Source organism: Myodes glareolus, chromosome 15 (genome assembly GCF_982192425.1).
Source record: "Myodes glareolus chromosome 15, mMyoGla1.1, whole genome shotgun sequence".
Lineage (NCBI taxonomy): Eukaryota > Metazoa > Chordata > Mammalia > Rodentia > Cricetidae > Myodes > Myodes glareolus.
Window position 1 is genome coordinate 53,262,290 of NC_142040.1, and position 27,989 is coordinate 53,290,278.

At 43.1% G+C, this 27,989-nt stretch overlaps 1 protein-coding gene across 1 annotated transcript; it reads left to right on the forward strand.

The window, feature by feature from the left end:
• Positions 1 to 27,961, forward strand: Slc45a2 (solute carrier family 45 member 2). Its single transcript, XM_087896949.1, has 7 exons — positions 1 to 582; positions 2,388 to 2,564; positions 10,295 to 10,617; positions 21,106 to 21,249; positions 22,257 to 22,380; positions 24,501 to 24,712; positions 27,216 to 27,961. The coding sequence occupies exons 1-7, from the start codon at positions 198 to 200 to the stop codon at positions 27,438 to 27,440; spliced, it is 1,590 nt and encodes a 529-aa protein (XP_087753075.1). The 5' UTR covers positions 1 to 197; the 3' UTR covers positions 27,441 to 27,961.
• Positions 27,962 to 27,989: the final 28 nt, after the last annotated feature.

The window sequence follows — 27,989 nt, forward strand, 5'->3', positions numbered from 1 at the left end:
TCGCAACAGCTAATCTTTGTCACGCTTCCAAGTGCCAGCTCCCCTTTGTTTCTCATCATAACTTGTGATCTTGAAGGAATGAAAGAATTCCAGCCCCTCCTCCAGCCTGCCCATCTCTGCTCAGACAGACTCCATGTCAGAGCCGGTTTGGACTCCAAACCTGAGGAGCACACAGGAAAGTTATTATCTCTGCGGTCATGAGTGGCAGCCATGGACAGACTGACACCCACACCTATCAATCCCTCTCGGAGGACTGCCCGTTTGGATCTGTGGAGCAGCCCAAGAGATCCACAGGGAGACTCGTCATGCACAGCATGGCCATGTTTGGCCGAGAGTTTTGCTACGCCGTGGAGGCCGCTTATGTGACTCCGGTTCTGCTCAGCGTGGGCCTGCCTAAGAGTTTGTACAGCGTGGTGTGGCTCCTCAGCCCCATCATGGGATTCCTTCTGCAGCCTGTAGTGGGATCCATCAGTGATCACTGTAAGGCAAGGTGGGGCCGCCGGAGACCCTACATCCTGACCCTGGGCATCATGATGCTCTTGGGGATGGCCCTGTACCTCAATGGAGATGCTGTTGTATCAGGTAAGTGGTGTGCACGGGCCTAACAGTTAACTGTTAAGGTAAAATACTTTTTAGTGCCTGCCAGAAACTGGCTACAATCAGTGATCTCTCCTAGCACGTGGGAAACTTCCTCCTACGGTTGAATGACTTCCAAACCTGTGGCTGAAGAGCCTTCACTTCTAGAAACATAACAACATTGTCTTTTATTATTGTAAGGTTTTCAAATGGATTGAATTTTTATCCATTTCTCCAAACTAAATATTCTTGCTTTTTATTCAGTTGAAGGACTTTTGTGGGTATCATGTCTCGTAGAATACTTTGTCAATACTGCTGCTGCATACAAATACGAGTTGATTCTGGGCCTATGGCATTTTAATTGGAACAGAGCGCAGACCTGCCAGCTCTTGAGACATCTTTGTATTGTGAATTCTGAAAAAGAAATTTGATGTTAAAGCAATGTTTCTATCTACAAACCAGCTACCAATTCCTAAGTACTCATTGCCAGCACATTAAAAAAGAGATCATCAGGAAGCACACAGTTTTAGATCATTTATGCCAGAAGAATAAGTGATTATGATACAAGATAAGTAGGTAATATTTGTATATATTTATAGCAGTGGTTCCCAACCTTCCTAATGCTGTGACTTTTAAATATGGTTCCTCATGTTGGGGTGAACCGCAACCAAACAATTATTTCCTTGCTATATCAGTAACTGTAATTTTGCTACGGTTATGAATTGTAAATATCTGATATGCAGGATATCCGATGTGTTACCCCCGCTTCCAAAGGGGTCACGACCCACAGGTTGTGAACCACTGATTTAGAAGGGTGTATAGATAAGGAAACGTAGGATATAACTAGAAAATTTGAGGTAAGAAAGAGAAGGTTGACTCATTTTCACTTACTTTTCCACTGTTTCAAATACGTTTCTATATTGCACACTATCTTTAGGTTAATAAACCACAAGCAAAGGACACATAGTATATTGTTCTCAGCAGATCTGGCGGATGAGTGGAGCGTGTGGTATGGACTCTACTTAAGTGCTAGAAGCATACAGTGGCTTTTTAACAAATGGAAGGATCGGGGGAGTTGGTTGAGGATAGACGTGTTTATACTCCATGATCTCATTCTCCTGGGTTGCCCAAAATTGTCTATCAAGGGGCTGTAGAGTTACGAGCTGTCATACTTGCCCCCTTACACCTGCCCAGTCAGAGCCTTGGGAAATAGCACCAGCAATCTGTGCGTCGGCAAAGTGGTTCCGATGGCAGTCAGGCACTCCAGAGTCTGAGAAGTCCTGTGTTTGGGCCCCTCTGTAGAATTACAGGTCTGCGCATGCAAAAAGGAAAGCCCCAGATCGTAGCTGTCACTGGGCCTAGTATTTAAGGGATTTTCTTTGGGTTATTTCACATTATTATTATTTTTTAATGTAAAGAGATATCATTAAAATCCCAGAGTATTCAGATAAAGTATACAACCCAGTGCTTTTTAGAGTAGTCATGAGATTGAGCAACCGTCACCACTGTGCCCATATGGGGTAGTTTCATGCCCCTCCCCAAAGAAAGCCACTCCCCACTGGCAGTCACTCCCTGTTTTCTTACAGACACCAGGTACCAGGCAATCACTAATTTACTTCCTGTCTATAAATCTGTCTTTCCTGGGCATTCAGTTGCATACTTTTTAAAACAAAAAAAAAAAAGTCATTTTTGGATGTAAAAATAAAACTACATAGCCGAAAAGGGATGATTTGATGGCAGTTTAAGTGGAATAAAAATATAAGGATTGTTCTGGACATCCTGCAGAAGACCCATGTTTGTTTCTGTTTTAGCTTTGGTCGCTAACCCAAGGAAGAAACTGGTTTGGGCCGTAAGCATCACCATGACAGGTGTGGTGCTCTTCGATTTTTCTGCTGACTTCATTGATGGGCCTATCAAAGCCTACTTGTTCGACGTCTGCTCCCACAGGGACAAGGAGAGGGGCCTCCACTACCACGCCCTCTTCACAGGTAGGGGCTATCCCTGAAAGTTTCTCCTTGGGCTTTGCAGATGGGGAGGAACTTCAGTGGAAGGCAGCCAGGGTCTCTGCACTTTGTCACTCGAATGAATGGATCAGTTGACAGGAAGCGCCTGTCACGCGCTCCGCCCTGTCTCCGTTGGTTCCTCTGAACAAAGTAAACCCATGACTGGGGCTTCAGAGTTCTTGAAAAGGATGTTCACGCAAGAGGTTTCTTCCGAATGCTGTGGAAACACGTGCAGCAGAACTAAAAAGGAGCCCTGTGCACTGACCCCTCTCTTTAAAGCAGCGAGCCTCAGGCGCTCACCATGCAGCATCAGCCTTGCCTAGGGATGTGTTGAAACTGCAGGTTTCTGGGTTCTTTCTGCAGCTATGCTGATTCAGTGCATTCCAGATGGGGCTCAGCAATTTGCCTTTTATTTGAATAAGGACCCCAGAGAGTGTGGCAGGTGTCCTAAGAAATACAGTGAAAACGCAAACTAAAATTGAGAAAGCAAGTGAACCCTCACCGTCTTCAAGAATTCTTAATTATATCAAGAAATCAACCTGCTCACTTTAAATGTTCATGTTGGGTGGGCAGGGAGGGCTCTCGCCATGCCTAGGGGGCTGTTGCCGGCCTCCCTCAATTGCCACTGGGCCATTTCCTAAGAAGTTATTGGTAGCACACCAGGCATCCTTGAGCTAGTCCCTGTTGGCCTGTCAAGTGAAGATAAGACCCTGAGCCAGGGGGATTTCTATATCTAGCAGGGAGACTATCAGGCAGCTTTATTATACTGTCTTCATAGTCAAGCCAAATGCATGTTAAATTTTTGAAGCACTCTGTCTCCTTCCCTGACCATGTAGGGTCCTACTCCCAGAGCCAAGACTAGTTCCTGCACATGGAATCCATGAAGTCTAGTTCTGTCATTTTGGCAAATATTTGAGTAGTGAATCTATGGAGGGGTGAGGCAGCCCCAGTACAGCCAGCTGTTCCTCCCACGCTGGGGGAAGGTGCAAGGTCACAGGGGCAGTCCTGCGTGTCAGTGGCATCTGACCCCCACATCTCTGGAGGTCTAAATGCTGCAGAACAAAGCTGGAGTTTGGGGAAACTCTTGCCTCAGCTTTGCATTTATTGCTCAGCAACCTCACTCTCTCACATGGATGTCTGGTCCCATCAAATTTTTCCTTTGCTGTTAAGAGCAACCGGCACTCTTAGCTACTAAGTCTTCTCTCCCCCCGCCACCGAGCCCATGCACTATTTTCATTCTGCACCTCAAGCTTTATGTCTTACGGGCCCCTCCACATTCTCTGTGTGCTGAATAACTCTCAGAATGTTTCCAGCACAGACATCAAGTCTGTTTCATTTTCACTTCCCTGGCTCTCCAGCCACCAGCAGTCAAATTGCCGATGCTCAAAATAAATACCAACCTAGCACTTCTTCCTTTTTCATTTTAATAATGCCTTTATGTATTCTTTGAGAATTTCAGACAATATATTTTGATCATATTTATTTCCCTCCCCCAACTCCTCCCAGACCCTCTTTCTTTTCTTCTCTGGGTTCAAGGTCTTGGCGCTCAGAAAATCCCTTCAGAAATCAAAAATGGTCTGGAATTCCCACCTCTTCCTGTTTTCTAAATTACAATTAGACTTACTATCTAACTGGTTTTTAATCCAGAAAACAATCAAAGCACAGTTTATTGAGTGGATACAAAGGGGATCTGGTGGCTGGCTCCAGCATGGAGAGATGGGCTGAGCTTCAGCCTTCAGGCATGCTTTAGTGCAGCACCCCAGGGGTTCTCTGGTCAGCCTGACTGCTGTACCCCAGGACTGCTGCCTGACTGGCTTGAGCAGCAGGAAGGCTATCCTCTATAGAGGCTGCAGTCTAAGGTCATGTCGGTGGAGGTGGGTTCTGCCAAAGCCTCTTCCTGGCTTGCAGACATCCATCTTCTTGAGTCCTCACATGACCTCGCTGCTGTTCACGTGACTTCGCTGCTGTTCATATGCTTCCCACCTCACTCTCACTGGCCCCGGGGGTGTTTCTTGTATAGGAAAATCAGTCTGCTAGACTAGGGTGACTCCAGGTCTCATCTAACTGTCAGCACCTCTTAAAGACACCATGCAAACACAGCCACACTAGGGTTTAGGATGTCAGTGCATGAATGTGCGAACAGGTGCGCTCTAGGCCATACAGTGGCCATTGACCCTGAGCCCAGTTCCCCTTCAAAGAAAAGATGGCATATTGATTGAGCATACCCATTTTTCTCTCCCCCCCCCCCCCATCCCTTTCATTTTCCTTTTCAGCATACTGGAGATAGTCTCATTTTTTGAATAAACATAAGAGCACAGAAATTCTTTATAAAGAGATTTTTTTAATGTTCTTTTTTTTTAATGCTCATGGTCTAAAAACTATGACTATTGGGTCTCATTCTAATGGTTCTCAGGCCCTTCCACATGATGCTTCTTTTAAAGTCTCCTAAAGTACCTGCAGCCCCTGGTTCTGGTGGGAGAGCAGCTGGTGACAAGGGAAAGTTCGGTCCACCTATGAGGAAAAAGTCCAGTACTTCTCAGTTTAAAAGACCAGGCTGTCCTCAATGGGAGATTTTCATATAATCCTTATGGCGTTTGCTATTGTTCTGCCTTCTATTTTAGGACATTTCTAGTCACTCCAGTTATACCACACATTTTGCCAAAGAAGGAACTATCCACAGAAGAAGTGTGTGTTAATGAGCGAGAAGGTGAGGAAGATGTGTCAGAGAGTGACCAGCCTTCTGTGCAGATTAGTGAGCCACTTACAATCCTGCTGGAGTCACTATGCTTTATTGATGCCTCCCACTCTCCCATGGCAGGTGTTCAAGGAGCGCATCGCGTAGGGAAGGACTTGATCTTAACAACATTCACACAATAGTGGCTTAAACGCCTGTATTGGTTTCCTTTTTTAAAAAAAAAATAACAAGAAACCTGGGAGTGAATACATAGTGGCTTTTGGTCAGCCGTCCACATCAGCACCAACTGAACTTTCATTGGTTACTCTTGGATACAGAATGGTTGCTATAGTGCCATCGTGTTTCTCTCTAGACAGGAGTGATGGAGAGCAGAGTCAGGGAGGAAGCTGGGGAAAGAACCTGCATCATCTATTTAAACGAGGAAAGCAAAAGCTTTCTACTCCCCCAGACTTTTATTTGTTTCTCACTGAGCACAATTAGATCATTAAGGCTCTTGAAATTAAAAAGTGAGGGTTTGCTTAGCTTTTAATTTTTAGGGACAGTGGCACTTACTTCCCTGGGGCAAACTGGGATCCATTACCACGGAAGAAGGGGCATTTTTCACTAACTAGAAGAAATCCAATAGTTAAAAAAAATATAGACCTAACAGCACTTATGAGACATTTGATTTCTAGGTTTTCCTTTGTTTGGTCTCATGGTAAGCACCAAGCTGTAGATGTCAGTCAGTGTCTCCAGGGCCTGTGGGAGGTCACTGTGTGTGGCTCGCTTCTAGCAAGTCCATTCCTCAACAGAAGAGCAGGATCAAGCCCCTCCCCTTCCAGAGCAGTAGTCTGGAGCCCCACCCAATTTAGAGCTTCGTTTCTAAGGTCTCGGACTACTTGATGATGGCACTCTGCATTATTCACAACAGTCACAGCTGGGTCACTCGTAATATGCACCATTTTTTTGTTCTGTATGTAAATGGGCACATGCAGTGTGTGTGTGCGTGTGTGTGTGTGAGTGTGTGGGGGATGTGTTAGAGGAATTTCTCTACTGTCCCCTAGAAAGCTATTTTATTTGGTCTTTTGTCTCTCACACTAAAAAGTAGCGATCAACTCTCCTGGCCCGGCTCAGCAGGAGCTGTGATGGGTTTGGTGGACAAACTCTCAGTCTCTCCACATGCACATCAGTCACTGTGGAGATCAGCCCAGTGAGCCACCAAACTCATGCTTAGTGGGAGGAAGTAGCTTTTTTGTGTTGGGAATTCCTAACCTGGTGTATCTGTACTAAACTGAACTGCAGACTGCAATATCCTGGGCAGTGAGATCTACCTGTGGGTGGCAAACTTGCAGCTGGCAGGCTGGGAAATCCTGCCTCCCCTTTGTGACAGTGCAGGCTCAAGAGGTCTGAACTTTGTGTCCCCTGTCCCCAAGCCTGTGGGCCTATGATGCTAGTTGCAAACAAACTGGCGAAAGGGCCCATGCGCAAAACAAAGAGACGTGCCCAGGGTCAAAGGCCAGAGCTGTTGCTCACATGGCTTCTCTATGCTTCCATCTGAAAAAGTCGTACTTGTAAAGAAATGAATGCTGCAGGGAGAAACCGACCCTGTGTATTCCTGCAGAAGAAAAGGAGGAAACTCAGTGGGCTTGGCTTCTCCTAACTTCAAAAAAGTACTTCAAAGTGGGCACAAAATACTAACATGTAAAAATAAAATGCTCTGCCTAGAAAGTAAAAGGCCAAGAGGAGAGCTAAAAATAAATTTCAGATAGAGCCCCATTTAACCAAACTTTTAATTCAGTTTGGAAGAACCTCTTTCATGTTTGGGGCTATCTTCACTTTTTCTCACTCGTGAATAATTGTGGAGTGAGTGGTTTTGTTTTATCAACTGGATTCCTTTTGAAGTTTGTGCCTGTCGGGAACTTTCACATCTCCTCCCTCAGGCAGCCTGGGAGGGACACAGCCAGTGCAGAAACCATAGACATCCCCCCCCCACTTCGCTTTAATTAGTTTAGTTTCAAACCCAGCATGTGCCATCTCTATTTACAGGGTTCGGTGTGAAAATGTCTTCAATGCCTGTGTACAGTGCACAGCGGTCAGGGCCATCACCATTCTTGTCGCTTTCACCGACTGTTGCTTCCATGAACTGACTACTCTTCTATGCTGTGCCTCTGTGCTGTGCCTCTGTGCCTGCCTCTGTGCTGTGTCTCTGTGCCTGCCTCTGTGCTGTGCCTCTGTCCTACCTCTGTGCTCTGTCTCTGTCTCTGCCTCTGTGTTCTACCTCTGTGCTCTGACCCTGTGTTCTACCTCTTGGCTTTGCCTCTAGGCTCTTCTTCTCTGTGCTCAAGCTCTTTCTGCTTCCACCCACTATGTATACTTTCCAGCTTGCCTTTGTCACTTAACACGATGTCCCTGGGAGAACTTTGTCACTTAGCGCAATGCCCCTTGATACCAACAGCCCTCTTTGCCTCCTTGTTCTCCTTCCAGATCCTGTGCTCACATGTGATCTCTTAGTATTCATTCATTCATTTGTGGTTTCTTTGTCTGCTTCCTCACCCCCCACCAGCAGAAACTGTCTTTTCATTGCTTTATGACCAGTGCTTTCAACGGTGCAGTGCATAGAATACGGAAGGGCCTCAGAAACTGTTTGTGTGATGAATATTCTATTTTAACATCCTCAGTTTTAACAATGGTTAAGTATGTGTTGTTGGGAGTTAAAGTGACTAACCCAAGGCCACCTGACGGGGTGTTGAGAAGGGGTAAAATCCAACAAGGCAATACCTAACTGAAGATGTGGTGTCTGTTTTCATTTGGATTATGGTACAAGTCGATCCCCAGGAATATGGACACACAGTTTATTTGGGAATTAATACTGTAGAGAAGGAGGGAATTGTTATCAAATGTGCTAACCAGGCATTATGGAGTGGGCTTCTACCTTCTGTCTCTCCATGCTTCCTGAGGAGCCTAGCAAAAGGCATCTCAGAACTCTTTATCTCAGGGGATGAAGGATGGAAGAATCACCCCCACTAACCCAAGGTGGTTCCAGGATGTGTGTGGTTTTCTGGGGTGAAGGGAGGTCCAGATGCATCTGCTTGGCTTTGCAAAATTCACCAGAGCCGCTGCTGGAGCAAGAGGGAATTAGGCTGAGATTTGCAGCGTGGTTAAAAGGGTTTTCCCCTCAGCGCATTATCTCCAACATCTGTACTCCGTTCTTCTTGGTCACCACTAGACGGCGCTAGTGCATTTCCAAAGGACTTCACCCCGTTGATGCATAAGCATGCAAGAGTTATAAATATTCTGTAGACTTGAAAAATTAACTGTAGGTAGTCACAAATGGCTCAAGAGCCAGATCAATTAACTAGCTGAAAATATCCTTATTTCTAATCCTTAGCCACGAGAAGAAACGGAAGTCAGATTTTATGAGTACAATCAAAAATGGGAAGTTTCTGAACTAGGCTGGTGAGCCATTTTCTGTGCTGAAACTGAGAAACTCATTTCTAGTAAAATGGCGAGGTAATTGCAGTTGATGTTTTTGCATGAATCATTATTGTATTAGGCACGTTAGAAAAAATTAGAAACTTCCAGTATGGGAAAAAAAGTCTGATCTCAGAGACTATGCAATTTTGGGCAAATGCATTTGGCATGCTATCAGCATTTATTTGGTTGAATAAGAACATTGTGATTTTGACAATGGTTTGCTGAAATTTTTCTAGCCTGTGGTATAGATATCATCCAGAAAAGGGTAGCATTGGATAAAATCTTATGTCTAAAATGGTTGCGAATCCATAAAGGCAAACAGTTCAGCTGCTTCTACAGTAAGGGCCTTGACACAGGTTGGGGGGGGGGGGGGACTTGGCCTCAATCAGATTGGAATGGTTTCCATTTCTTTCCTCAGAAGTTGCATCCAAGCATTAGTGGTATAGAAAGCAAAGGTGTGGGAGGGAAAGGACATAGGTTGAGCGACATCGGCCCCCAGCCGCATTCACGAGGGTGCATTCCCTTCACAAGGCTTCCTCAGACTACGGATGCTCAGCTTCCCCCAGGCCATCTACTCCTCTTCAGTGATGGTAGGAGATGAGCTCTGAGCTGCAAACTCTCCACACCCGGGCTTCCTTGCATCCTAACAGCAAGATAGAATACAATCGAGATACTTATTATCGTTGCAGTACACACACACTCATGTTTGTCCACACAAGAATTTTATGTGGGATACCAAAGCCAGTATTTGCATGGAGGACCTCTAATGCAGAGTTGAAAAATATTTGGGTCAGCAAATTCACACATTGCCATTTGGGTTCCCAGGCTAATAGATAGAATGTAGTAAGAACAGTGTCTTTAAATAAGGAGAAATTCTGCATTTTTATTTTGATTCTCGTGTTTTATAAATAGACACCTTTTAATGGGGTATCTGGTGCCTTGTACATCACATTTGTGTGTCCCCTATTGGAGAGTTTGTTATCTAACCCGATGCAGAGTAGCTAAGCATGGTACTTCTGGTCTATTGGTTCAGCACTGAGGAGGCAGAGGCAGGCGGATCGCCATTTCAAGGCTAGAGTCCTCATCCCAAAGGAAACTCCAGTGGCCTTGGGTATAGTGACGAAATGTTGCCTGGTGTTTCTATAAGGAGGCTGTGCTATAAACAGACTAGAGTAAAAACGTGTTTAAACAGAATTCTTTAATTCAACCAAAAGTGTGACAAGAGGGAGACCCCCCAGGGCTCCAGTCTGAATTTTTCCCATGAACATACTGTACTAGCACATTGCTAGTGGCAGCCCATAGGTTGTAGTGAGTGCAAAGAACTAGCGTATTTCCTCAAAGCGTTGTCTTGAGGACTGGCTATGGCGGTGTGAGACAAGTAGAACAAAATGAGGTCTTAGCTCCTAGCTATATTGTCTTTTCATGATTACTAGGCTGTCTCTGGTCCCCTCAGGGAGCTCTTCCCCAGAAGGGGAGGGCCTGTGCATGGTGGGGAACAAGTGTGATTAGCTGACTATGGCAACTCATCTCTCGCTCAACTCATCTCTCTCTTGCCTTTGCTTTCCAGGTTTTGGTGGTGCCCTTGGCTACCTTTTGGGTGCCATAGACTGGATGCATCTGGAACTGGGAAGGCTGCTGGGCACCGAGTTCCAGGTCATGTTCTTCTTCTCTGGCCTGGTGCTCACTTTGTGCTTTCTCGTCCACCTGTGCAGTATCCCTGAAGCCCCACTCAGAGATGCTGCCGAAGACCCTCCCTCGTGCCAAGTCCCTCAGGGTTCGTCGTTGTCGGCAGACGCAATACACGAATATGGTTCTATTGAGAGAGTTAAACCCGATGGTGACGACACAGAGCTGGTAAAGGGAGGGACAAACAAAAAAGCCTCTGAACAGGTAGAGACCCGTAATATTGTTCTTTTTCTTGGAAAATGTTCTTCACGTTCTTCTTGGTGGAAACTTATCTTGTTTGCTGGTCTGATGTGAAGACTTTTGTGAATGCTATGACTCAATCAGTCATTAGCCTTCAGAACAAGAATTTTGTGCCTCCATAGGTCTCTTGCCTCTTACTCCTTTCAAATCATCATCAAAACTGTCAAAGGTTAGACTGTATGAGAGCTCTCCAGCCATCCTCTGGCTTCAGAAAACAGTCTCTTATATAAGAATTATGATCTATAACTTTGTTTCTCCGAATGACAAAGTCATTGAGTTGATGACTGGATTAGACACACAAACTTTGCATAACATGATTTGGCTGGACAAAAGGTTCATTAGCTTCAACTTTAAAATAAAAACAAACAATAACAACAACAACAACAACAACCAAAACAATAATAAACCCCTACAACCACAACAGCAACAGCAAAACCCTCAATCCCATGACAGAGAAATGGATCAAGTTTCCGAGGAAATGGTCAGATCAGAGAAGAGATTAGACTCATGTTGACCAATATAGAAGCCACTAACTCCACATAATGACTTAAATTACAATTAATTAATGCCTTAGCCATATTTCTAAAGCTCAAAGCCACATGGGACCAGGACCTCTGACCCAAGCATGGCAAATGTAGAATTTCTCCATTGTTCTGAAGAGTTAGATTGGACAGTACTGATGCTGGAACCGCATTCTTCCATCAGCTGCCCTTAAATAGCCATTTCTTGGGCTCTAGTACAAAAGATCTTCTTGTTAGCACAGACATCGAAGTCTTGTACGTGACTGACCTGCATTATTCATTGGCAGACAGGGTGGCTTTAGAATAGCCTCAAGGTTTGGAGCATGATCAAATCCTGGCACTGCCAACTTTGAAAATGTCTGACCGTGGACATTTATATATTATGGGAAAATAATTCTGTCTACCAGCAAGGGCATTGTGCAGTTCACATGGAATGATCTGGTCAGTCACTCAGGATGGTTCCCCCTGGTGAGCTAGGTGGTAGCCTTAGGCCCTGTTCTAATGAATCTGTGAGACTGCTGAGCGCTCTGAGCACAATCAGGGAATGCTATCTAAGCTAACGGTATATAACCAGCCCAGTGAACCACCGCTCTCTGTGAGATCGGCTTCTCCTGTTGTCTTAGCCAATTTGCCAGAATTCTTATATTTTACAACTAATATAGAGATAGAAAGGTGTCTCTTAGACTTGACATTAAGTATCCAACCTATTATTTATAATTATTATTCATTTAACAAGCTGCTCTGGAAACTGAGCATGTGCACGGCACGGTACTAGGTATTTGGAGACTATTACATTGACTGATGCCCAGACCCTGTGCTGAGGAATCTATAAGCCAGCCTCTCTGCCTGGGAAATTATAAATGAGCATGAGCCATTTATGGCCTCACAATAAGGCAAAGTAGAAAATGCTGTAAAAAGCAGTGTATCCTTTAAGATTTTCTAAACAGCAGGTGTTTGGATAGAATTACATATTCAAGAGATTCTCAGGGGTGATGCCACAAAGACAAAGGAAAAAAGAAGTAGGAAGTGGTGTCTTCCTGTCAAGAGAAAAGGCACACACCTGTGAAAGGGAAGGGATGTGGGCAGCGCAGGACATGGGCAGAGCAGGATGTCTCTTGCATGCACTGAACTTCTAAGGGTCCCTCTCCCCCGAGCCAAACCCAGAAGAGGCTGGCACTAGAACCTTACATTTTGCATGGTCATTGTCAAGAATGTGTGGTAAATCTAGAGAGACGGCACTTTGAATGTCACTCATCCATACGTTCAAGTAGAATTGATTTTGCAAAAAAAAAAAAAGTTGAGATTGTTCTTAAGCGAATAGAGTAAGGAGTCATGGATAAAGAAAATAAAATCACCCCAGAGTGGTACTTTGCATGTTAATCAGGATTTGAGGTGGAGATTTGGGGAGAATGCTCATGGTAGAGAAAAGAGGAGCAGAAAGCTATAGAGTTCAAACAAATTTTTAAAAAACTCAAAAATCCCCTTAGTGCATATGGGGGGAAGGAATGCACACTGGCCAGTCTTAGATAAAACAGAGTTTCAGTCAAATCCATAAAACCAGAGCCAAAGGTAGGACTTCCTGGTAGAGAATGTGCCTAGCATGTGCAAGACTCCAGGGTTGGTCCCCAGCTCCACAAAAACAAATTTTAAAAGATGTTGAAGGGTATTAGTGATAAACAAATCAATTTACAGAAAGATAATCATTATAAATATGCAGGACTCCATCAGCTTTAGCAACCGTGACTGGCAGGTCTGGAGCGAGGTGCAGTGCAGCAGAGACCACAGGCAACACCCACAGTGCTAGGTTGTAGGCAGAGTTTTCATGTCCTGACCGCCTGCTCCCAAATAATCAAACAGAGACTTAAGGTTACTTGTTAATGCTCGATCAATATCTCAGGCTTGTTACTAAACTAACCTACTACTTAATCCATTTCTAAATTCATCTATGTGCTGCTCCAAGGCTTATTACTCTTACCTCTATCCCATTTGGTGTGTCTCACTCATTCTCCCTCTGGCTGGCCACTCCGGATTCCACCCTTCCTTCTCCCACTTTTCTCCTAGTCTGACTGTCCTGTCTAACCTTATCCTGTCCAACTGTTGACAAGTCAGCTTCTTTATTAAACCAATCCCAGCAACATCTAGTCACACAGTGTAAGGGAACATTCCACAGCAGGAGGTAAATCATCCAGAGAGGATCGACGAGGACACATGGGCTTAGAACCACACTTTATACCATGTGAACCTAACTAGTAGCATTAGAATATACCTTTTTCTCAATAGAACAGAATAGAGAATATTCCCTAGGAATAAGGAGATTAAAATTATACTGAGGGGCAAGGGTGAGCCAGGTGTGCGGGGCAAGCCCCACCAGCTGGTGGGAGTACAAATTTGTCCAGCCACTTTGGAAATCAGTATGATGATTTCTCAGAAAATTAGGAATCAATCTATCTCAAGACCCAGCAATACCACTTTTGAGCATATACCCAAAGGATGCTCAATCATACCACAAGGACATGTGCTCAACTATGTTCATAGCAGCATTATTCGTAATAACCAGAATCTGGAAACAACCTAGATGCTCCTCAATCAAAGAATGCATAAGGAAAATGTGGTACATTTACACAATAGAATACTACTTAGTGGTAAAAAAAAATAATGACATCTTAAAATTGACAAGCAAATGTATGGAACTAGGGGAAAAAAACATTCTGAGTGAGGTAACCCAGACCCAGAAAGATAAATATAGTATGTACTCACTCATAAGTGGATATAAAGACGTAAAACAAAGGATAACCAGCCTACAGTCTATAACCCCAGGGAACCTAGACAACAAAGAGGACCCTAAGAGAGACATACATGAATCCACTTATGAAAGAGAAAAAGACAAGATCTCCTGGGTAAATTGAAAGCATGGGGGGGTCAGGGGGCAGAGGGAAGATATAATGGGAGATAGGAGGAAGAAAGGGGAGTAGGAAAAATGTATAGCTCAATAAAAACAATTAAAAAGAAACAAAAAAGAAAGAAATTAAAATTTTTTATTACAAATTTAAATAAAACCTATAATTTAAAAAAATTACAATCCCCTTCCAGATTGAGGGCCTTTGACAACTAGAGTAGTGTAAAACTATAAGTGAATAACACAAGGAACTTCAGATTGTTCACAGACATATTGAAATGAAACAATGTTCTCATAAGCAGCCCGTGGGTCCCAGGAGAGGTTTCAAAAGAAGCATGACAGTATCCCATTCTGTGTTTACAGCCGAATGAGCTCCTATTGGAGTCCACCAAGCGTGTAAATAGCTAGTGCCAATTCTTCTCAAAGCCTTTTAAAGGAATCCAAAAAAGCAGAAACTTCTGAATGTTTCTGTGAAATCATTACTATGCCGATACCAAAGAGAGACACTGGCAGGGAGAGAAGCGAATGAAGATTCACAGGCCCGTGTTCTTAATAAACTCTGGTGTAGAGAGCCTCAACAAAATACTAGCACACCAAATACAGCAACACTTCCAAATGATTGTTTACCATGATCAGGTGGAATTTTCTCCCTATAAATGTGGCCGAGTGTATCGCATTAATATAACAAAGGGCTAACACTGGGATTATTGGAAGAAATGTGGAAATGCCATTAGACAACATTCGCCTTCGTTTAATGATTAAAAACTCTTAATAGATTGTGCTAAGGATACCCACCGTCAGTTCTGTGTAACAGTAGTAGAGCGATCAGTGAGGAGAAGGAAATAGAAAGGGTCAGAAAAAGAAAGTGTCCCCGTGGAAACAAAGAGCAGAAATTGTCTCTGTTTGTGGAGGAGAGACTCTTATATTCATAAGACTCGTGACACAACTCAAAATCTGTTAGAACCAGACCGTGAATTAAGTAGAGGTGAGGATATACAAAAGTCTGTACATTGGCAAATATTTCCAGCAGGCTGTCTGTGCGACTTCTCCCAAGCTAGGGTCATCTAGGAAGAGGAACCATAGCTGAGGAAATGCTTCCATCACATTGGCCTGTGGGCAAGTCTGTGGGGACATTTTCTGGAGTAAAGGTTAATGCAGGACAGTCCAGCCCACTTTGGGTGGTACCACCTCAAGTAGGTGGGCCTGGATTGTCTAAGAAAGTAGGGGAACAAGCCAGTAAGTGGCCTTGTTCCATTGCTTCTACTTCATTCTTTCCTCTAGGTTTGGCCTTGATTGCCTGCCCTGACTTCCCTTCATGATGGTGTGTGATTGGAATGTGAAAGTCAAATAAACCCGCTCCTCCACAAGTGTTTTTAGTGAGGGTTACTATTGCTATGATGAAACACCATGGCCAAAAGCAAGCTGGGGAAGAAAGGGTTTATTTGACTTACCCTTCCCTTTCATAATCTATCACTGAAGGAAGTCAGGACCAGAACTCAAATAGGGCAGGAACCCGGAGGCAGGAGCTGATGTAGAGATCATGGTAGGCGGGTGTTACTTAATGACTTGCTGTCATAGCTTACTCAGTCTGTCTTCTTATAGAATCGAGCCCCACACTAGCCCAAGCCCAAGGATAGCACCACCCATTATGGGTTGAGTCCTCCTGCAGAAACCACTAATCAAGAAAATGTTCTATAGCTGGACCTTAAAGAATCATTTTCTCACTGAGGTTTCCTCCTTTCGGATGACTCTACCTTGTGTCAACTTGACACAAAAGTCGTCAACACACCTAGTAACTTTTGGTCATGGTGTCTTTTAGCACAACAATAGAAAGTAAACCAGGATACTATCTAGAACTAAAATCAATATACAGCAGCTATAGAAATACTTAGGAATATCTGTAATTAAAAACTATGAAGCAATGATGAAAAATATTGAAAACACAATTAAATGGAAATGATCATAATTAACATTATTAAATATCCGTATTACTCAAAGCAATCTACATATTTGATTTCCTCACTATCAAAATTCTAATAACTTTTTTCACAGAAATAGAAAAAAATCTCTAGTTCTATATAAAATCATGAAGACCACAGATATCCAAAGCTTGAACAAAAAGAACAAAGCTAGAGGCATTGAGTACTTTACTGCGAAGCTATATAATTAACGAAGCATGGTAAAGCATGAAAACCAATGCGTAGATCAATGGAATAGAGCAGACAACCAAGAATTAATCCTCATATTTGATCGATGACAAAAAAAATATAGCCAAAATACCCTATAGAAAAAAAAGATAGTTTTCAATAAATAGTGTTGGAGAATCTGTATATGCACACATGGAAGAATGAAGCGAGGTCACAATAACGTCCTATGTTGAAAGCCAATGAGAATGGATCAAAGACTTAAACCTAAGCTTCAAACTGTAAAACAACTAGAAGAAAACAGCAGGGAAAGCCACCGTAATCTGGGAACAGAGACTCTTAATTAGTTATCATCCCAAAGTAGAAAGTTAGGAGAGAAACATGGGCCTGCATGATGCTAAAAGATCTCTGCGCAGCAAAGGATACTATCAACAGAGTGAGCAGGCAAGGTGCCAGATGAGAAAAGGAATTTGTAAATTATATACTCTGGCAATGAGTTACCATCTAAAAGGGACTCATCAAATGAGGGACTCCATGGTTTTTGTTGTTGTTTTGGTTGGGATTAGTGTGTGTGCAAGGTTTTTTGTCTGTTTGTTTGTTTGTTTTGCTTTGTTATTTTTTTAGCCTATTGTTTGATTTGTTGGTTTTGATTTTCATTTTTTGTTTTGTTTTGTTTTCCTTCTGAGAGAGAGAAGGGCAAAAACCTGGAAAGGGGAGGAAGCAAGAGGGAGAGAGAAAACAAAAGATAAATGCAGTCAACGAGGCATGGTCAGTTAATCCTCTCCAGTTATTCCATGGTGTATGCATATTTCAAACCATCGTGTAGCAATGTCAAACAATGTATTTCAGTTGAATAACAAGAAGAAAAATGAGGCAAACAATAGCAGTGTGTCACATACAAGCTTTAGAATCTGAATGGTTTTTGTTGTTTGGCTTAAGAGACAAACTAGACCAGGTGTGGTGACCCACGCCTTTCACCCCAGCACTCAGGAGGCAGAGGCAGCCGGATCTCTGTGAGTTCAGATCTGCACAGGTCTATGTATCCATTCCAGGCCAGGCAGGGCTTCTGCAAATAAGACCTGTTCCAAGACAAATTAAAAAAAAAAAATACATTAAAGTGGGCAAATCTAAAAAAGAAAAGAAGGAAGGAAAGAAAGAAGGAAGGAAGGAAGGAAGGAAGGAAGGAAGGAAGGAAGGAAGGAAGGAAGGAAGGAAGGAAGGAGAAAACAAGCAAGAAAAAAAAGAGTATTGTAAAGAAGCCAATAAAGAAGTAGCAGAGACGGCATCGTGGGCTCCTAGCGAAGCCTTCCTTCTTCACGCACTTCTCTTCTCCATGCTTTTCTAGGGCTGCCCCCAGATGTGCGCGTCAGGGCTGGGATCAAAGCCAAGGTCAAAGTTAATAGGCTTTCTCACAGTGCTTGATTCCAAACTGAGGGTGGCTCAGTTTAGAACTAGGATTCTGAATAGGAAGAGACCTGGCCTGTTTTGGAGTTCAAACTAGATCCCATAAAAACCCATCTCCCATCCCTGCGTGGCAAAACAGTATATCTCCTCAACACTTGTTTTCTCCATCAGGGAAGTCTTTGGGGTGTCTTCCTCCTGAGGACCCTGAAGCGTGTTCACTCGCAAATCCACCACTCTCCAGTCACCAGCTGATGGATGGTGTAGAGTCTGCGCAATATAACTGTTAGAATCCGCGAGAAGTTCCACAAAAGACCACCAGTCACGCATACAATCAGCAAGACTGTTTAATAATAATAATAATAATAATAATAATAATAATAATAATAATAATAATAAACTGCCAGCATGTTGGGGTGGCAAACGGAGACAGCTGGAGAGACTTGTAGGGCCCTTTTAAGATGAATTGAAGTTTCCAGAGAGAAGAGATTCGTTCTGTGGGCGGCTCTAATGGTTAGGAACTTTCCAGCAGCAGGGAAGGGAAAGCTACCTTTAGCTAGGGGGAGGCATAGTCCTCTGCAGAGCTAGCAGAAGGCTATGGGTTGCCTGCTGATTGGTTGCCCCTGAGGTGTGGTTTACCCAGAGAACTGCTTTATCAGCTCCAGCTGGTTCCAGTAAACTGAAACTAAGGCCTGGTCTTGGAGGGTTACTAGCAGGGCCTTTCGTGGCCCTTGCCTGGCTCCCTGGCCCTCTCAAAAATATCTCCTAGGAGTTCAAAGCCATTGTAAGGGCTTTTCTCAGGGAACCGATGGGTCAGGGGTAAGATGCCAGCTAGATTTTTTTTTTATTCTGAGTTAAAAACTGAATATTTATATTTCCAGCTTTTACAGAAATGCTAAGCTTAATTTGAAGGCTCACATTTATTTTTGGAAAGAAGGAGAAATTAGGTTAACAATGGAGAAGGCTGAAAATTATGTGGAAAGAAGAAAGATCCATTAATATTTGGATTGAGGCAGAATGCTTGCTTGCCAGACTGATTTTCCCGAGTGTGTGCTTTTTGGGTGAAAGGAGAAACAAAATGAAGAGAAAGTGCTTAGTTAAAAGCATGAAGCTGCCATTCCCTGGACAATAACCACCTTTCCCTTGGAAGAAGAATAAGTAATTCTACACGTTTGTTACAGTAATCTTTTATTTTAGGTTCTATATTCTTGTATGTAAGAGAGTGTTTTGTGTGTGTGTGTGTGTGTGTGTGTGTGTGTGTATAAGAAAATTAGCATAGTGGGTTAAATACTACAAGATGTGTAGTGTTAGCTGGGTGTGATTGTGCACACCCGTAATCCCAGCATTTACGAGGGGAAGTTAAGACTAGGAGTTCAAGGTCATTCTCTCACCCTCAGGGACCTGGAAAATTCAAGGCCAGCCTGAACTACACGAGATCCTGTTTCAACACACAAAATGCAAACAAGTATGATGAAACTGAAAGTATCAACCATATGATGATCCTAGAATTGTTAAATCTAATATTTTTAACATAGAAATAAAAAGAGATATCGGATAAGTTTAAGAGTTATAAAACAGGGGGCTGGAGAGATGGCTCAGTGGTTAAGAGCACTGTCTGCTCTTCCAGAGGACCTGGGTTCAATTCCCAGTACCCACTCGGCAGCTCACAACTCTCAGTAACTCCAGTTCTCGGGAATCAGACATCTTTACATAGACATGCATGCAGGCTGAATACCAATATTTATGCACATAAAATAAAAAATAATAAATTATTTTTTAAAAGAGTTCTAGAACAGAACAATGACAAGAAAGAAGCCTCATGTGCAGAAAATAACCAAGAATGTGACATTTAATATAACAAAGTGAATGGTTATCTTATCATAAATTGATCCTTTCCTCACATTTCCAATTATGTAAAAAAACATATTTCATAATACAATACTATATGACAATATATAATAAAAGGAGCTTTAGGACAATATGTTATTATAAAGAAAATAGACAATCTCAGGAGACTGATAACTCTTCTAATTAGGTCTCAATTTCGTTATGTCAAGACCCAGAATTTTAAAAACTCACGAAGAGAGAGCCACCAACCCACCTCACTTGGCTTCCTCAGGGAGGCTGACTGCTTAATTCTTTCTTCTCTTACGTGACAAGATGTTAAAGACTTTTTATGTCATCAATGGTGTCAATTCTAGCTCTCTCAAGCTTGTGGAAACCAAATAATAAGAGTAATTACAGCCCCTGCTGTCAATGCATAAATTTAAAGTGAGGAATTTGGGGCATGGGTAGTCATCTTCTACATACTGTTCACATTTTGATGCTCCATAAGGCACTCTTACACCTGCCCATCATTGGCAAGAGACAGGGAAGTGACCCGAGAGCGGGAACCTACCTAGCGAAGGGAACTGACTAGCTCTCTGTGTTACCTTCCTAGAGCATCACTGCAAATGTAGCAGCTTAGAACAGCATTCACCGATCATGTCACAGTTTTGTGGGTCAGAAGTGTTGGTGGGCTCCCGTGGGTTTTCTGCTCAGTGTCCTGCATCCCCGCAGTCATGATGTAGTGTCCTCATCTGGAGGTTCAGATGGACGGAACCCGTCTTTAAGCTCATTCAGGTCATTGGCAGAACCCTGCTCCTTGTGGTGTGAGAGTAAGGTCCCTATTTTCACATGGATTATTGGCCAGGAACTTCTCTAAACTTTGAAGGACTTCTCTCAAGCTCCTTTCCATGGGACCCTTACCGTTTTCAACCCTCATGCTTCAAGTTGCTCAGGATTCTGCTCCTGTTCCCAGCTGGGACAAAAACAACCCGCTGTTTTCTAAGGACTTGTGTAATTTAGCTAGTATTAACCAGGTCACCGTCTGTTAACTCCCTCAGGGTCCACTAACTAGTAACCTTAAGCGTATTTTCCAGATCCATTTTTACATGTATCAAAACATAATTGTGGCTACCATCCAGACAAGAGATCATGGACATCATCTTGAATTAGCCTACCATGCTCTAATAACAATAATTATCTAGTGGACAATTTAGGCTCGTGGGCTTTGTCCTCTTGCAGGAGTCCCATTTAAAGACAGAGTGTCAGCCGTCACTTATGCCTTGCACTGGGTGTAGCTCCATCCCTGGACTCTCTAGTCTTAGGTTATAAAAGTTATTTATGGACCTGGAACTGCTAAGCTGTCATTCATTTTTAACAGCACATTATCAATAAGTTTCTTCTGTGGAAGCCTACATATAACGTCCTATGATAGACAAGTGATGGAGATGTCACATATAACGTCCTATGATAGACAAGTGATGGAGATGTCACATATAACGTCCCATGATAGACAAGTGATGGAGATGTCACATATAACGTCCCATGATAGACAAGTGATGGAGATGTCACATATAACGTCCTATGCTAGACAAGTGATGGAGATGTCACATAGCTCTTGTTCTGCCTGGGCACCCACGCTGAAGACACCCATGCTTTTTTCCAGAGTCAGAGGGCAATGTCGATGAAGTCACTTCTGAGGACGTTAGTGAACATGCCTTCCCATTATCGCTGCCTTTGCATCAGCCACCTCATTGGATGGACAGCCTTCCTGTCAAACATGCTCTTCTTCACAGATTTCATGGGACAGGTAAACTTGTGCCTTATATTCACACACTCATTGGGAGCTTCTTCTGTCAGGCCTTTGGAGTAGATACAGCCAAGGGTGCCTTTGGTGGTTTACAGGTATGTTCTAGAAGTAGGTTGCTACATCCTGTAAACCTAAATACTCTGATATCAACCACTATGTGATCAAATATAACAACTAGACAAGAGAAGGTACTATCTTTGGAACTCATGTCAAGCTTCATGAAAGAGATATATGGCATGATCCTGGCATTGAGGGATGACTCAGAGTTTCAAAGATAAAACAGGACAAGAAAGAATTCTAAGTGGGCATAGGAAGGGTGTGGGTAGATGGTGTGGGAAGTCCTTTATATGTGTTGCTTTTATTGGTTAATGAATAAAGAATCTGGCTTGGTCTGTGATAGGGTAGAGGAGAGCTTGGGGGGGAACTAAACTAAATTGTGGGAGGAAAAAAGGCAGAGCCAAAAGATGCCATGTAGCCACCAGAGGGTAAAGACGTGAGCTGCTAGCTGGAAGCTTGCTGGTAGCCCTTGAGCCTCATGGTAAAATATAAAATAATAGAAATGGGTTAATTTAAGATATTAGAGTGAGCTCTAAATATGCATAAGATAAGCTAATAGGCCAAGCAGTGATTTAATTAATACAGTTTCTGTGTGGTTATTTCGGGGCTGAGCAGCTGGGAACAAGCAAGTGGCCTCCCTACTACAGGCAGAGGTGAGTAGGAAGTCTGTTAGCCATACTAGAGAATGGGATTAAACCAGGTGGGACCAGGAGTTAGGATGAGAGGGAGGACCATTAAAGATCACCCCAGAGAAATGTTCTTTATATCTGATGCATAGCTATACCTCATGAAGGTCCTTGAAGGAGGCATACTAGGTGAATACAGTGGCCTGGTGATGTCTGATTGGACTCTGGACCTGATGAAGGGCCCCTTTCCCCAAGGGTTGAGAAGCAAGAGAAGAGCTGCGCCACCCTGCGCTCCTTACTCAACTGCTAGCCCCTCTCTTTCAGATTGTGTACCATGGGGATCCCTACAGTTCCCACAACTCCACAGAGTTCCTCACCTATGAGAGAGGAGTTGAGGTTGGATGCTGGGGCTTGTGCATCAACTCCCTGTTTTCTTCACTTTACTCATGTAAGTGTTCTTTTCCTAAGAAAGCCTTCCACGGGCTGGCAGCAGGACCCAGATTTTATACTTCAAAATCTATTTTCTTCTCTTTATTAGACTCTTGATAATGTTTAGGAAATGAGGGAAAGCTATTCCTGTAGAGAGGATCATGTGCCGTGTCATTTTCCATGGTCAGTTCTAGGAGTGACTGACCTTGAATTGTGCTTGTAATCAGTGGGTTTCTGGGGAATATTTTTTAGAAAACCAAAGGGGATTCTGTGAGTAAGATGGCGAGATATTGGACGGGTGAGATGTGGATTCCAGCAGCTCCATGTTCTGCTGGAGCAAGACCCCTCGTGTTTTGTGGATTTCACAGATGATTTAGCAAATCTGTAGAGCTTCAGCATCTCCAGCTCCACAGAGCTCCACAGGTCAACCTGGATCCCTGGGTGGGGTAGTGACAGAGAATCGGACTTATTCTCATTTCCATCCGCACAGCCAAGAGACAGCCTTCTAGCAGCTACTGCAAGAACTGCGCGGAGACATAGCTGCCTGCCCTATCCTATACTAGTGCTCATGGCTAGTGTTCAACTCAGTCATTTCTTCCCACTACAAAGACAGCACTGTTGAGGATGTGGCCCACCCTGATATCATAGGCAGCAGAGGCCAGGGGATTTTGTGTCTGAGATATATTGGCTTCTTTTCATGAATAAAGCACTCTAAGCCAGACTTTCAACCTTTGTGCTGTTGTTAGAGATACGTTCAAGTATTTCTTTATCTTTCTTTGCTTCTCTTTGACTTGCTGTACACACCTAGAAAAGAGCTATGCATTGCTGATATCTTTTGTGCACTGAGACACCTTAGACTACATTTTCTGCATAAATATAAACCATTAAACAAGCAGGCATGTCAGGGGTTATTCTGAAACTGACCTCGCTTTGCCCTGCTTCTATTCTCAAGCCTTAGCAACAGCGCTCCGGACATGGAATGCATCTGAAGGGGAAGTCATGTTGTCTGCTTGTCATTTCTGCAGCTTGTCTTTCATCCAGTGACCCAAGACACTGTTTTGTTTTGTAATTGATTCAAATATGATACAGATTTGTTTCCTGTCCATGAAGCATAAGTTCAATAATAATTCCAGTGGCTGAGCAACGTTTTATTCTTAATAGGCACATTTCAAGCATCTATCATCTATTCTCTGGCTAATGTGGACCAATAGACTAAAGTAGAAGAGGGATAGTCCAGACTCTGTATTTTTTATATTTGTATGCGCAAAGTATATGCTAAGAAGAGGACCAAGTCCGAAGTCAGCTACTTTGGCCCACCCTGCAGTTGGTAAAATGGTAACAGCTACATGAACTGAATAGCTTCAATGTGTCCTATCGTGGACTGGGTGGTTTTCATATCTTTCACCTCATTTGATTCTAACTAACAACCCCTACCATGAAGAACTGCATTTTACTTCCATTTTTCTAGGTAAGAAAGAGGAGATGATGAGCAAATAAGAAACCTGTCTCCATCACGGAGTCAGCCATGGGGGAACTGTAGGAACCTTTCACAGCCTTTGTGCGATTGACAAGGCGGGGAAAATGTCTGCAGAGAACCTCACAGCTTTCTTACCCGCGCAGACTACCTTTGGGTTGGGATTAAGAAACTGAGAATGATTTGAATGGTTCTGCAAAACCTGATTGTTTTAATATTCCCACCCTGACTTTTGGCGGCAGGGTCAGGATAGGCACACATGGTCCATTGGGTCCACTGGTGCCAGAGCCCTCTCATCAGAGTGGACATGACTCTTCCTCTGTGTCTTTCATCCTCTGGCCCCCATCACCAAGGTCTGCTTTTGTGCCTCTTCTTTTTCACATTCTTTTGCTATTTGGCTGACTGCTAAAAAGTACCTGGTTCTCCTCTATGGACAACAAACCAGCAAGGCAATTTTGTGCTGCCTTTTACGCAAAGGCTTTAAAACTGATCCCCAAATTCAGCTGTTTCTTGCACACAGATAAGGAAGTGTTTTGTTCCTGACGTAGTATCAAAGGAAGCTGTCTAAAAAAAAAATGCATCTTCAAGAGAAAGGATTATCTGAAATTGTTAGATATTGTGAGGCACCTGCCAGCTGCAATTTTTCCTATTTATTCTCTCAACAGACTTTCATAAAGCTTTGGTTTCCTACATTGGATTAAAGGGCCTTTATTTCATTGGATATTTGCTCTTCGGCCTGGGAACAGGATTCATAGGACTCTTCCCGAATGTCTACTCTACCCTGGTCCTCTGTTCTATGTTTGGTGTGATGTCCAGCACATTGTACACTGTGCCCTTTAACCTCATTGCCGAGTACCACCGTGAGGAGGAGAAGGAGGTGAGTGGCAAAGGGAATTTACCTGAGGAATGGGGTGGGGGAGGGGAGAATTTGGAAGAAGACTGCATAAACTATTATCATCACACAGACATGACAACCAGCCTAGCTGAGTTCTTCCTTTCTCCTTGCTGTGAACTGTGGAGTATTTTTTGAATTTTAGGATCATGATAGTGACTCCTAACTATCTGATGAAAGAAGGTAGTCTTAGCGATGCTGAGAAACCAGTCCACGATCAGACCGAGAAAGGAATGGGGACCAAACTCTTCTGAAACTACCTTATGGGAATTCCCTGTTCACTTCAGTATTTCTAGATGCTCACAATGATGTCTTACCAGTTACCAGCACTGTAGAAGAGCAAGTTGATATTTCTTGGGGTTATGGGTTGGAGCCATGACTTGGTCCTTACCACGCTTCCTGGAGAGATGCCACCCTAGGGCTTGGAATTCAGGCTGCAAGGCAGGAAGGACCTTATGTTGTCCTCCTAACTGTATTCAAGAGTGCAGTAGAGAAACTAATGTAATGGCTGCTCCATCACCAAGGGGTTTCTTATGAGGATGAGGGAGAGAAAATATCCAGAGGTATATGGAAGAGTTTAGACTAGAGAGGGAAAGAAAAGATAGGATATAGACAAGGAGAGAGAGAGAGAGAGAGAGAGAGAGAGAGCGAAAGAGGGGCTGAAATAGCAGGGTTATAAGGAGAATGAGTAGCTGGCAGGAGGGAAGTCCATAAACTGGAGGAGTTTAGGGTAGGGGAGAAGGTGAGAAGAGTTAGCATGTTCGCATGAACTCTGACATGTGTAACAGGTACTTTTGTGCTCCCGCGGGAGCCTGGAGGCCAGCATTTTTGTATGCCAAGAGCCATCATAGCTGTTCATTCTTCCATTCTGCCAGTGAGAAGGGAAATGATTCCTTTTGGTAGAGGAGAACCGGCTTCACAAGTTATTGAAGAATGCTGTCTTTGGTCTAACCGATGGAGTCTGGGGGACATGGAGTTTCCTTTGTATCTAACTCAAGGCAAAGAAAAAACTAACAAGTTTAGAGTCACAGAAAACTAGGCTGAAATGCTGTCCCCTTTGAAGCTGTGTAACACTGACTATATTTTTCATTTAGTCGTTAAGTAGCACTTAGAATGAGCTCACTTTTACAAAGGTTACAGTGTCGATAACAACGATACACAAAAGTGTTCTAATGAAGTCGCTCCCTCCATAATTTTTCTGTCTGCACCCCCAACCCACACATACTATGTTATCCCTCTTGCTAGAGTTCTTAAAGTTTATCTTTTCAATACTTTAAAATGAAAATCAAGAAAACATGAATGTGTTTTCTTATTTACCTATTTTTATTAAAAAGATAATATTTTTTTTTCTTGTACCAAGGCTTATTTTTTTATTTTGCTCACGAGTAGAGGGAATGATCATTCAGACACCAGATACCCTTATCAGTCAATTATAATTATAATCAGAGATTAGTAATATTCACGACCTAAAGTGAGTGAGAAACTAAAGATGTGTATATATATATATACTGTGCTCAGCATAGTACCTAGTATATATACATATATATGTGTATATATACATCTTTAGTTTCTCACTCACTTTATATACTGTATATATATATACATATATATATACATACATATACTGTGCTCAGCATAGTACCTAGCTAATACCTCACAGAACTTCAAAAATGACAGCTAGAGTTATTGTTGTCCTGGAGACAGTGACAGCAACATCTGCCCTAGGTAAGTGCTAATGACAAAATAAGGTTCTAACTGCAATTCAGCCTTGCGCAAGGCCCTGACTGTAAGAGACACCAAATGGCAATGTGAACCAATAGGGGCCAAATATCAACTATCTACCAAGTGTTAACATATTAACCAAATAACCATGCTAAGAAGTGGTTGAAACTTGTTTCTCCTCTGTTTAAATGTAATTTAGCTTTCTTTTGAAACTGCTTGCCTTTTTAACAGCAAGGAAGACAAAAAGATTTGAATGGACACTTTGTTGAGTTTCTGCAACATTGTATTCATGTACGTCTTACAAAGAGAATCCTGACCATGTTCATGTTTAAGCTATCATTAAAGTTGAAGGAAAAAGGCTTCCTTGCAAATAAGGAAGACAGTAACAACGGAGTTCCCTGGAGTCCCTCAATCAGGAGTTAGCAAACTGTGGCCTGCTGGTCAAAGCCAGGCTACTGTTTGTTTTCAGATAGTTTATAAGATGATAATCCCTTTTAAGTTTTTAAAAGATTGAAATAAGTTCAAAGAAGGATGCTGTTTTGTGATGCAGAAGAATGGCATGGAATCCAATAAGGTTGCATTGGAATTTTGTTTGTTCTTATGTGAACTTGTTCTTGATTTGTGAGCTCAGAGTCAGTTCCACCCAAGACACAAAGGTACTTACCACTGGACTCTTCCCAGGAAAAGTAAGCTGACCCTTGACACCCCCCCCCCCCCCGTGACAGTACCCTGTAGATCAACATCTGTCCCTGTGTGTCTCTTGCAGAAGCAGCGGGGAGCCCCAGGAGTCCCCGACAACAATGGCAGAGGCAAAGGCGTGGACTGCGCTGCCCTCACCTCCATGGTGCAGCTGGCTCAGATCTTGGTTGGAGTTGGTCTGGGCTTCCTCGTCAACATGGCTGGGAGTGTCATCGTGGTGGTGATCACCGCCTCTGCAGTGGCACTGATAGGCTGTTGCTTTGTGGCTCTCTTTGTTAGATATGTAGATTAGGTTTATAAAGAGACATCGGCTCAAACCTCGGACAAATGAAGGAGGTGAAGCTCATGGCAAGAAACCAGTATGTTCTTGGACCCTTCGGCTTGGGGAACTGTACGTCCCAGGCTGGAATCCCACTTTGCCTGCACACATGGAATGTGGTAGGATTGCCTGCCTCACTACATCTTCCTTACCACTTGCTCCTAGATGCAGGGATGGTGAAAGTCAGCTTCTGCTTCTCAAGGTCATTTCCAGCCTGGATAACACCTGAGGAGCAAATCGATCCTACCTGTGGTGTTATAATCTGATTTTCAAAAAGCAGTCCATTTATCACTGGAAATCACATATTTCAGCAAATCCAAAAATATTGCTGATTGTTTCATAGTGTTGATTTATTCACATTTAACTTGCTCATAATTAGTTCCTGTTAATGTATGGCACTCTTAACAGATCTGCTTGGAGTGTTCCCTTCTGAAAGCTGTGCAACTTAGAAGTGTTCATTTGTTTCATTGATGCAGTAAACATATTTTTCTTGAGTCTTTTACTGTCATTTCATCCTCTGGA